At 46.8% G+C, this 12,812-nt stretch overlaps 1 protein-coding gene across 1 annotated transcript in view; it reads right to left on the reverse strand.

The window, feature by feature from the left end:
* Positions 1-12,812, reverse strand: part of LOC115120576 (1,4-alpha-glucan-branching enzyme-like) — a 234,388-nt gene that overhangs the window by 12,923 nt on the left and 208,653 nt on the right. Inside the window, exon 11 of the mRNA XM_065024960.1 lies at positions 1,056-1,166. Within this exon, the coding sequence (XP_064881032.1) occupies positions 1,056-1,166 (111 nt within the window). The remainder of the gene's footprint in view (positions 1-1,055; positions 1,167-12,812) is intronic.

Consider the following 12,812-nt stretch of genomic DNA (forward strand, 5'->3'; position numbering starts at 1 on the left):
AACCCTTAATGTAGATGTGGAGATAGAACTGTCCTAGCCCCAACCCTTAATGTAGATGTGGAGTTAGAACTGTACTAGCACCCCCAACCCTTAATGTAGATGTGGAGATAGAACTGCCCTAGCCCCCAACCCTTAATGTAGATGTGGAGATAGAAGAACTGGAGATAGAACTGTACTAGCCCCCAACCCTTAATGTAGATGTGGAGATGTGCCCCCAACCCTTGAGTTAGAACTGTACTAGCCCCCAACCCTTAATGTAGATGTGGAGATAGAACTGCCCTAGCCCCCAACCCTTAATGTAGATGTGGAGATAGAACTGTCCTAGCCCCCCAATCCTTAATGTAGATGTGGAGATAGAACTGTACTAGCCTGCAACCCTTAATGTAGATGTGGAGATAGAACTGTCCTAGCCCCCCAACCCTTAATGTAGATGTGGAGATAGAACTGTACTAGCCCCCAACCCTTAATGTAGATGTGGAGATAGAACTGTACTAGCCCCCAACCCTTGATGTGGAGATAGAACTGTCCTAGCCCCCCCAACCCTTAATGTAGATGTGGAGATAGAACTGTACTAGAGATAGAACTGTACTAGCGATAGAACTGTACTAGCTCCAACCCTTAATGTAGATGTGGAGATAGAACTGTACTAGCCCCCGAACCCTTAATGTAGATGTGGAGATAGAACTGTCCTAGCCCCCTGGAGGACTGGGCAACTCCAGTCCTCCAGGACCTGACAGGTGCCACAGTTTTGCACCAGGCCTCAGCTAACACCCCTGACTCCAATAATCACCTAATCACGATCTTCATTTCAGAATGATTGATTGATTAAACCAGCTGTGTTTGTTAGGGATTGGAGAAAAAGTGTGACACCAATCATGTTAAAGAGGGGGTTAACCACCCCTGGACTAGAGGGACAGTACAGAAAGGAAGTGGAGAGACGGAGGATGGAACCACTGTCTCCAGCGTGCCATATGCGGTTCGGTTCAATAGAGATAGACCTAGAACCGTGTTAAATGAATGAATAAAGAGTTGTGATGATGGGCTGGTTGTGTTACCTGGTCGTGGCTCTCTGCGTACGCGATGCAGTTCTCTCCATATCGTCTGTTTGTCAGAGTGTAGACAATGTTACCCATGTCCCAGGCCTCGTCTGCTAACTCCTTCAGAATCTAGACGTCAACATAAGACAAGATGAATTACTGAATATAGCTTTGTAATACACAAAGATTACAATAGGTCTACAGTAGGAAGGGTGGAGACTGGGATTCTCTCTCAGCATGGCAGAGACAGAGTAGAAGTACCACCTGAGTGGAGTAGCTTCATCTCTAACCCTCCATTTACTTTGGAGGGTTACTGTTCACCAGAGAGCTCAACGGTCTGTCCAGACAACACCAGCTTGCTTCATCACATTCTCACATTATTTTTATTTCAGTGGCCCTTGTGGCATGATTTGTGTTGAGGCTGTGTCTGCTGTGATGCTGTAGCGTAAAAGCAATAAGGTCAGAGAAGCAGTGCTCTATAATGAAAACAGTCACAGGTAAGAGAGAGTTGAGATGGTGGTAGAGTCTCCAGGGGAGATGGTGGTAGAGGATCCTGGGGAGATGGTGGTAGAGTCTTCAGGTGAGGTGGTGGTAGAGGATCCTGGGGAGATGGTGGTAGAGTCTCCAGGGGAGGTGGTGGTAGAGTCTCCAGGGGAGATGGTGGTAGAGTCTCCAGGGGAGATGGTGGTAGAGGATCCTGGGGAGATGGTGGTAGAGTCTCCAGGGGAGATGGTGGTAGAGGATCCTGGGGAGATGGTGGTAGAGTCTCCAGGGGAGGTGGTGGTAGAGTCTCCAGGGGAGATGGTGGTAGAGTCTCCAGGGGAGATGGTGGTAGAGGATCCTGGGGAGATGGTGGTAGAGTCTTCAGGTGAGGTGGTGGTAGAGGATCCTGGGGAGATGGTGGTAGAGTCTCCAGGGGAGGTGGAGGTAGAGTCTCCAGGGGAGGTGGTTGTAGAGTCTCCAGGGGAGATGGTGGTAGAGTCTTCAGGGGAAATGGTGGTAGAGTCTTCAGGGGAGATGGTGGTAGAGTCTTCAGGGGAGATGGTGGTAGAGTCTCCAGGGGAGATGGTGGTAGAGTCTTCAGGGGAGATGGTGATAGAGTCTTCAGGGGAGATGGTGGTAGAGTCTTCAGGGGAGATCGCAATTCAAGAGTGAAACATGGTTTCCAAGGTCGGACAGGCAAACAGACTTGAAAACAACCATTTTTATAATAGTCTATTTTTCCATGTCCCTCTCTAGATTTATTCTGAACAAAAAACATAAAACACAACATGCACCAATTTCAAAGATTTTACTGAGTTTGAGTTCATATAAGGAAATCAGTCAATTGAAATGAATTCATTAGACCCTTATCTATGGATTACACATGACTGGGCATTTTTCCACCAACAAAAGGGCTTTATTACAGACATAAATACTCCTGAGTTTCATCAGCTGTCCAGGTGGCTGGTCTCAGACGATCCTGTAGGTGAAGAAGCCGGGTGTGGAGGTCCTGAGCTGGTGGTTACACGTGGTCTCGGGTTGTGATGCCGGTTGGACATACTGCCAAATTCTCTAAAATGATGGAGGCGGTTTATGGTAGAGAAATTAACATTAAATTCTCTGGCAACAGTTCTGCTGGACAATCCTTCAGTCACCATGCCAATTGCACGCTCCGTCAAAACTTGAGACATCTGTGGTATTGTGTTGTGTGACAAAAGTGCACATTTTAGAGTGGCCTCTTATTGTCCCCAGCACAAGGTGCACCTGTGTATTGATCGTGCTGTTTAATCAGCTTCTTGATATGCCACACATGTCAGGGGGATGGATTATCTTGGCAAAGGAGAAATGCTCACTAACAGGGATGTAAACATATTTGTACAAAATATTTGAGAGAAATAAGTAGATTCAACTGCAGTAAAGTAAGTAGATTAACTAGCAGTAAAGTACTCAACTACACTACATTAAACTCAACTGCAGTCAAGTAAGCAGACTCAACTACAGTAAAGTAAGTAGACAACTACAGTCAAGTACAGAGCTAAACTAAATTAAACTCAACTGCAGTAAAGTACGTAGATTCAACTATAGTAAAATAACTAAACAACTGCAGTAAAGTATAATCAACTGCAGTAAAGAAAGTAGACTCAACTGCAGTCAAGAAAGTAGACTCAACTACAGTAAAGAAAGTAGACAACTACAGTCAAGAAAGTAGACTCAACTACAGTAAAGAAAGTAGACAACTACAGTCAAGAAAGTAGACTCAACTACAGTAAAGAAAGTAGACTCAACTACAGTAAAGAAAGTAGACTCAACTACAGTAAAGAAAGTAGACTCAACTACAGTAAAGAAAGTAGACTCAACTACAGTCAAGAAAGTAGACTCAACTACAGTAAAGAAAGTAGACAACTACAGTCAAGAAAGTAGACTCAACTACAGACTCAACTACAGTAAAGAAAGTAGACTCAACTACAGTAAAGAAAGTAGACTCAACTACAGTAAAGAAAGTAGACTCAACTACAGTCAAGAAAGTAGACTCAACTACAGTCAAGAAAGTAGACAACTACAGTCAAGAAAGTAGACTCAACTACAGTAAAGAAGGTAGACAACTACAGTCGGAGCTGGAAGGCTGGATTAACAGCATGGATTCTCCACTTGTCTGTGTGTATAACAAATACAGTATATATCTGCATGGTGCTGTGATTTCTCCATTGTGTCAGTCTACAGTCTACGGCCTACAGTCTACAATCTACAGGCTACAGTATACGGTCTACAGGCTGACTGAGGCTGTGTCAATCTGCTTTGTGTGTGTCTGTGGGTGGTTAGGGGGGAGGTTATGGCTCTGTCGTCCTGCTCTCTCTGTGTGTGTGTGTGTGTGTATGTGTGTGTGTGTGGTATTTTGGCCATGCTGTGAAGCTGTACTATACATCTATCCAGCCTTTTATCTCGGAGTCAAACTTGACTTTATTTAGTAAAAGGAGATGTGTAGAGAGTTGAAGAGCGTGACAGAGAAACGGCGTGTAGCCTCTTACATGCTGTGTGTGTGTCTGTATCCTCTCACACATTGTTAATGTACTCTGCCTCTCTCAGCAGTGGGTTTACCCCCACACACACACACACACACACACACACACACACACACAATACCAACTGCTCTCAGCCTACTCTGACCTTCCTTAGTAATGCTTGGCTAGCTGACCAGTCAGTCAGTTGTGTGTGTGTGTGTCAGTTAGTCAGCATGCTGTGTACCACAACGCTAGCAACCACTGAGACCCAGCCCCGCGTGTCCATCGGTCCGCTAACCTTAACGTTCTGCTGGATTAGTCAGAGGCCCTGCCTGCCGCTGGAGACGCCACTGCTTCAAACAACATGGACTCGCTAGTTCAATATTCATCTGGAGAGGGATTTCTTTCCGGTTGCAATTTTTTCCAGAATAATTTTGGTTTGGAACCCCCCCCCCCACGAGGAGGGGCCGTGGATGGTCTGGCTAGAGGAAAGCGAGCACAGCGCACCATGTTAATTCATGCATTTTATCAGCGCTGGGAAGCAGTCATGTGTTTCTGAACGCAGATACAGGATGTGTGTGTTCTATTTCTGAATGTAGATAGAGGTGCTTTGAGGCCAGCTGAATGTAGATAGAGGTGCTTTGAGGCCAGCTGAATGTAGATAGAGGTGCTTTGAAGCCAGCTGAATGTAGATAGAGGTGCTTTGAGGCCAGCTGAATGTAGATAGAGGTGCTTTGAGGCCAGCTGAATGTAGATAGAGGTGCTTTGAGGCCAGCTGAATGTAGATAGAGGTGCTTTGAGGCCAGCTGAATGTAGATAGAGGTGCTTTGAGGCCATCTGAATGTAGATAGAGGTGCTTTGAGGCCATCTGAATGTAGATAGAGGTGCTTTGAGGCCATCTGAATGTAGATAGAGGTGCTTTGAGGCCAGCTGAATGTAGATAGAGGTGCAATGAGGCCAGCTGAATGTAGATAGAGGTGCTTTGAGGCCAGCTGAATGTAGATAGAGGTGCTTTGAGGCCAGCTGAATGTAGATAGAGGTGCTGTGAGGCCAGCTGAATGTAGATAGAGGTGCTTTGAGGCCAGCTGAATGTAGATAGAGGTGCTTTGAGGCCAGCTGAATGTAGATAGAGGTGCTTTGAGGCCAGCTGAATGTAGATAGAGGTGCTTTGAGACCAGCTGAATGTAGATAGAGGTGCTTTGAGGCCAGCTGAATGTAGATAGAGGTGCTTTGAGGCCAGCTGAATGTAGATAGAGGTGCTTTGAGGCCAGCTGAATGTAGATAGAGGTGCTTTGAGGCCAGCTGAATGTAGATAGAGGTGCTTTGAGGCCAGCTGAATGTAGATATAGGTCCTGTGAGGCCAGCTGAATGTAGATAGAGGTGCTTTGAGGCCAGCTGAATGTAGATATAGGTCCTGTGAGGCCAGCTGAATGTAGATAGAGGTGCTTTGAGACCAGCTGAATGTAGATAGAGATGCAATGAGGCCAGCTGAATGTAGATAGAGGTGCTTTGAGACCAGCTGAATGTAGATAGAGGTGCTTTGAGGCCAGCTGAATGTAGATAGAGGTGCTTTGAGGCCAGCTGAATGTAGATATAGGTCCTGTGAGGCCAGCTGAATGTAGATAGAGGTGCTTTGAGGCCAGCTGAATGTAGATAGAGTTGCTTTGAGGCCAGCTGAATGTAGATAGAGGTGCTTTGAGGCCAGCTGAATGTAGATATAGGTGCAATGAGGCCAGCTGAATGTAGATAGAGATGCAATGAGGCCAGCTGAATGTAGATAGAGGTCCTGTGAGGCCAGCTGAATGTAGATAGATGTCCTGTGAGGCCAGCTGAATGTAGATAGAGGTACTTTGAGGCCAGCTGAATGTAGATAGAGGTACTTTGAGGCCAGCTGAATGTAGGTAGAGGTGCTTTGAGGCCAGCTGAATGTAGATAGAGGTGCTTTGAGGCCAGCTGAATGTAGATAGAGGTGCTTTGAGGCCAGCTGAATGTAGATATAGGTCCTGTGAGGCCAGCTGAATGTAGATAGAGGTGCTTTGAGGCCAGCTGAATGTAGATATAGGTCCTGTGAGGCCAGCTGAATGTAGATATAGGTCCTGTGAGGCCAGCTGAATGTAGATAGATGTCCTGTGAGGCCAGATTAATGTAGATAGAGGTGCTTTGAGGCCAGCTGAATGTAGATATAGGTCCTGTGAGGCCAGCTGAATGTAGATATAGGTCCTGTGAGGCCAGCTGAATGCAGATAGAGGTCATTTTAGGTAGAGGCCCCTCAGTGATACAAATGGGCAGGGGTAGAGACCCCCTCAGTGATACGAATGGGCAGGGGTAGAGGCCCCTCAGTGAAATGAATGGGCAGTTGTAGAGGCCCCTCAGTGAAATGAATGACTAAATACTGTTGGCACCAACCAACAGGCTGTGTGTATCTGTGTGTTGGCACCAACCAACAGGCTGTGTGTATCTGTGTGTTGGCACCAACCAACAGGCTGTGTGTATCTGTGTGTTGGCACCAACCAACAGGCTGTGTGTATCTGTGTGTTGGCACCAACCAACAGGCTGTGTGTATCTGTGTGTTGGCACCAACCAACAGGCTGTGTGTATCTGTGTGTTGGCACCAACCAACAGGCTGTGTGTATCTGTGTGTTGGCACCAACCAACAGGCTGTGTGTATCTGTGTGTTGGCACCAACCAACAGGCTGTGTGTATCTGTGTGTTGGCACCAACCAACAGGCTGTGTGTATCTGTGTGTTGGCACCAACCAACAGGCTGTGTGTATCTGTGTGCTGGCACCAACCAACAGGCTGTGTGTATCTGTGTGTTGGCACCAACCAACAGGCTGTGTGTATCTGTGTGTTGGCACCAACCAACAGGCTGTGTGTATCTGTGTGTTGGCACCAACCAACAGGCTGTGTGTATCTGTGTGTTGGCACCAACCAACAGGCTGTGTGTATCTGTGTGTTGGCACCAACCAACAGGCTGTGTGTATCTGTGTGTTGGCACCAACCAACAGGCTGTGTGTATCTGTGTGTTGGCACCAACCAACAGGCTGTGTGTATCTGTGTGTTGGCACCAACCAACAGGCTGTGTGTATCTGTGTGTTGGCACCAACCAACAGGCTGTGTGTATCTGTGTGTTGGCACCAACCAACAGGCTTGTGTGTATCTGTGTGTTGGCACCAACCAACAGGCTGTGTGTTGGCACCAACCAACAGGCTGTGTGTTGGCACCAACCAACAGGCTGTGTGTTGGCACCAACCAACAGGCTGTGTGTTGGCACCAACCAACAGGCTGTGTGTTGGCACCAACCAACAGGCTGTGTGTTGGCACCAACCAACAGGCTGTGTGTTGGCACCAACCAACAGGCTGTGTGTTGGCACCAACCAACAGGCTGTGTGTTGGCACCAACCAACAGGCTGTGTGTATCTATGTGTATCTGTGTGTTGGCACCAACCAACAGGCTGTGAAAAATGAAGCTTTCCTAATGCAGCAGATACGGTGGCAGTCTAAGTTGGTGATTGGATCTGATTAGAACCCTGTCACTCCTAATGGATCATTTTACAAAAGCCCTCACATTTAACAGACAACCTTCCCTGCAGCTACAACAGATTGATATGTAATGGAAACAATTAAGAGCTGAAGGAGGATTGGAGAGGGGAGGAGGAGAGGAGAGGGGAGGAGGAGAGGAGGACAGGGGAGGAGGAGAGGAAGAGAGGGGAGGAGGAGAGGAGGAGAGGAGGAGAGGAAAGAGGAGGAGGAGAGGGATAGACGAGAGGAAATTAAAGGAAGAGAGGAGGAGAAGAGGAAAGGAGTAGAGGGGGAGAGGGGAGGAGGTGAAAAGAGAAGGAGAGGGGAGGAGGAGAGGAAGAGAGGGGAGGAGGAGAGGAGGAGAGGAAAGAAGGAGAGGGGAGGAGGAGAAAAGAGAAGGAGAGGGGAGGAGGAGAAAAGAGAAGGAGAGGAGAGGAGGAGAAAAGAGAAGGAGAGGAGAGGAGGAGAAAAGAGAAGGAGAGGAAAGGAGGAGAAAATAGGAGGAGAGGAAAGGAGGAGAAAAGAGGAGGAGAGGAAAGGAGGAGAAAAGAGAAGGAGAGGGGAGGAGGAGAAAAGAGAAGGAGAGGAAAGGAGGAGAGGGGGAGAGGGGAGGAGAAAGAGGGGGAGAGAAGGATGGGGAAGAAAACAGAGGGGCGAGTAAGGACACTAAGGACAAGGAAGAAAGAGAGGGAGAGAGAGGAGGAGGGAAGAGAGGAGGAGAGAGAGAGGGAGAGAGAGAGAGAGAGGGAGAGAGAGAGAGAGAGAGAGAGAGAGAGGGAGAGGGAGAGAGAGAGGGAGAGAGAGAGGGAGAGAGAGAGAGAGAGGGAGAGAGAGAGGGAGAGAGAGAGGGAGAGAGAGAGGGAGAGCGAGCTCTCAAATTAGAGAGAGAGGAGGAGAGAGAGCTCTCAAATTAGAGAGAGAGGAGGAGGGAAGAGAGGAGGAGAGAGAGAGACGAGAGACAAGAGGAGATGCTGAGATGGAGTCCTCTCAGGGTATCCCTGCTCTCCCATGTCCTGATTGGTGTATCTGCTACGACTGTCCTGATTGGTGAATCTATTACGACTGTCCTGATTGGTGAATCTATTACGACTGTCCTGATTGGTGAATCGATTACGACTGTCCTGATTGGTGAATCGATTACGACTGTCCTGATTGGTGCATCTGCTATGACCGTCCTGATTGGTGTATCTGTTAAGACCGTCCTGATTGGTGTATCTATTACGACTGTCCTGATTGGTGCATCTGCTATGACTGTCCTGATTGGTGCATCTGCTATGACTGTCCTGATTGGTGTATCTATTATTCCATTCACAGAAAGAATATACTTAATCTCTCCTGACTTCATTCCTTCATTATTAGCGGGTTTATGTAAAGAGGTGGATGTTGTTCTCTCCGGAAGTGTGTCCCAAATTGCACCCTATTCCCGATATAGTGAAGCCCTTTTGACGAGGGCCCATAGGGGCTACTTGGGACACAATCCGTCTCTCAGTGGTCCTGGTACCTTTGCCTCCATGGCAAATAGACCAGTAATATTACCATTAAGGTAGCTAACAGTAATATTAACCATTAAAGTAGCTAACAGTAATATTAACCATTCAAGTAGTTGACAGTAATAGTAGCTAATCATTAAAGTAGCTAACAGTAATATTAGCTAATCATTAAAGCTAATCATTAAAGTAGCTAACAGTAATATTAGCTAGTCATTAAAGTAGCTAACAGTAATATTAGCTAATCATTAAAGCTAATCATTAAAGTAGCTAACAGGAATATTAGCTAGTCATTAAAGTAGCTAACAGTAATAGTAGCTAATCATTAAGGTAACATCTGCTAACCATGTGTATGTGACCAATAACATCTGGTAACCATGTGTATGTGACCAATAACATCTGGTAACCATGTGTATGTGACCAATAACATCTGCTAACCATGTGACCAATACCATCTGCTAACCATGTGACCAATAACATCTGATAACCATGTGACCAATAACATCTGCTCACCATGTGTATGTGACCAATAACATCTGCTAACCATGTGACCAATAACATCTGCTAACCATGTGTATGTGACCAATAACATCTGCTAACCATGTGACCAATGACATCTGTTAACCATGTGTATGTGACCAATAACATCTGCTCACCATGTGTATGTGACCAATAACATCTGCTCACCATGTGTATGTGACCAATAACATCTGCTAACCATGTTTGTGACCAATAACATCTGTTAACCATGTGACCAATAACATCTGCTAACCATGTGTATGTGACCAATAACATATGTTAACCATGTGTATGTGACCAATAACATCTGCTCACCATGTGTATGTGACCAATAACATCTGCTAACCATGTTTGTGACCAATAACATCTGTTAACCATGTGACCAATAACATCTGCTAACCATGTGACCAATAACATCTGCTAACCATGTGACCAATAACATCTGCTAACCATGTGTATGTGACCAATAACATCTGCTAACCATGCGTATGTGACCAATAACATCTGCTAGCCATGTGTATGTGACCAATAACATCTGCTAGCCATGTGTATGTGACCAATAACATCTGCTAACCATGTGACCAATAACATCTGCTAACCATGTGACCAATAACATCTGCTAACCATGTGACCAATAACATCTGCTCACCATGTGACCAATAACATCTGCTAACCACGTGTATGTGACAAATAACATTTTTTTATTTTATATTAACTATTAAAGTAGCGAACATTTAATGTGGACTAATGACCGTCTGCCTGTGAAGGTGGAGAATGCTTTGCTTACTGAACCTGAGGGTGTGTGTGTTTGTACGCGTGTGTAGCTGCCCACAAACACTCCCTCTGTTTCACCTCTCACCCCTTGTTCACCTCGCACTTGGCCTCACTAACTGCAGTGTTCAGTCTCATCCAGGGTGATTCTATTAGCTAATTGCCCTCCCCGGGTCTGCCTGCCTGTATGGAGGGAACCGGAGGTGGCAGAGTTAGACAACGCCCTCCCCCTGTCTCTTCTCTCCCCCGCGCTGCTTCTGCAAGGATGATTACACTGTGAGGTGAGAGAACAGAGCACAATTTTACAGGAGCTAGTAAAGCCCGAGGCAGAGAGATAGAGAGCGATAGAGAGACGTAGTGAGAGAGAGAAGCAGTGAGAGTGAGATGCAGTGAGAGAGAAAGGCAGAGACAGAGAGAAGCAGAGTGAGAGAGAGAACGAGCGAGAAAGAAGCATTGAGAGATAGAGAAAGACAGAGAGAGAGATAGAGAGAGACAGAGAGAGAGAGAGAGAGAGAGAGAGAGAGAGAGAGAGACCGAGAGACAGAGAGAGAAGCAGTGAGAGACCGAGCGAGAGAATTTGCGTGGGCAGAAAGTTCATTAATCTGCAGAAGAGTGAGAGAGAACACAGAAAAGGAAGAGGGAAGGTATTTTGCAGTATCTGGGGGATGGAGTGTGATACTTACGTTTCCTCTTCTCCCTGTAGGAGGTCTACAGTAATTACTCTCTAGCCCTCGCCATCTCCCTGCTTGCTAATTCGGCCTGCTAACGGCTAGCTTGTCAAGCTCCGGTCCGCTAACTGCTACCTTGTCTAGCTCGGGCCTACGAACTGTTAGCTTGTTAGCACAGGCCTGCTAACCGTCTGAACCACCGCGTCCCAATCACTCTCTGACCCCATTTACTTTCTATCTCTTTTTGATTTTTAATTTGTTTATACCTTCCGGAAACCTGCCTCACCCAATGTGATACGGAATCGCTGTTACTTTTACTCTTATTTTTATTTTTATGACACACTCAAGAACCTCCAGACGCTAACCAGCTAACTAGCTACAAGCTAGTTAGTCATTGTTAGTTTAAAAAAAAAAACTGGATAACACTCGCCAGCCCAGCCCCCTGCCCATCCACCGCTGCCCCCTGGACACTGATCTCTTGGCTACATAGCTGACGCACGCTGGACTGTCCATTAATCACGGTACTCCTTTCTGCTTGTTTGTCTTACCTGTCGGCCCCGTTGCCTAGTCAACGCCATTTTACCTGCTGTTTGTTGTGCTAGCGGATTAGCCTCGCCTATACTGTTTTTAGCTAGCTTTCCAAATTCAACACCTGTGATTACTGTATGCCTCGCTGTATGTCTCTCTCATATGTCAATATGCCTTGTATACTGTTGTTCAGGTTAGTTATAATTGTTTTAGTTCACAATGGAGCCCCTAGACCCACTCTGCATACCCCTGTTACCTCCTTTGTCCCACCTCCCACACATGCGGTGACCTCACCCATTACAACCAGCATGTCCAGAGATACAACCTGTCTCATCATCACCCAGTGCCTGGGCCTACCTTCGCTGTACCCGCACCCCACCATACCCCTGTCTGCGCATTATGCCCTGAATATATTCTACCATGCCCAGAAACCTGCTCCTCTTATCCTCTGCCCCCAACGCTCTAGGCGACCAGTTTTGATAGCCTTTAGCCGCACCCTCATACTACTCCTTCTCTGTTCCGCGGGTGATGTGGAGGTAAACCCAGACCCTGCATGTCCCCAGGTACCCTCATTTGTTGACTTCTGTGATCGAAAAAGCCTTGGTTTTATGCATGTCAACATCAGAAGCCTCCTCCCTAAGTTTGTTTTACTCACTGCTTTAGCACACTCTGCTAACCCTGATGTCCTTGCCGTGTCTGAATCCTGGCTCAGGAAGGCCACCAAAAATTCAGAGATTTCCATACCCAACTATAACATCTTCCGTCAAGATAGAACTACCAAAGGGGGCGGAGTTGCAGTCTACTGCAGAGATAGCCTGCAAAGTAATGTCATACTTTCCAGGTCCATACCCAAACAGTTCGAACTACTAATTTTGAAAATTACCCTCTCCAGAAATAAGTCTCTCACTGTTGCCGCCTGCTACCGGCCACCCTCAGCTCCCAGCTGTGCCCTGGACACCATTTGTGAATTGATCGCCCCCATCTAGCTTCAGAGTTTGTTCTGTTAGGTGACCTAAACTGGGATATGCTTAACACCCCGGCAGTCCTACAATGTAAGCTAGATGCCCTCAATCTCACTCAAATCATCAAGGAACCCACCAGGTACAACCCTAACTCTGTAAACAAGGGCACCCTCATAGACGTCATCCTGACCAACTGGCCCTCCAAATACACCTCCGCTGTCTTCAACCAGGATCTCAGCGATCACTGCCTCATTGCCTGTATCCGCCACGGAGCCGCAGTCAAACGACCACCCCTCATCACTGTCAAACGCTCCCTAAAACACTTCTGTGAGCAGGCC

The sequence above is a fragment of the Oncorhynchus nerka genome, linkage group LG11 (assembly GCF_034236695.1).
Source record: "Oncorhynchus nerka isolate Pitt River linkage group LG11, Oner_Uvic_2.0, whole genome shotgun sequence".
NCBI lineage: Eukaryota > Metazoa > Chordata > Actinopteri > Salmoniformes > Salmonidae > Oncorhynchus > Oncorhynchus nerka.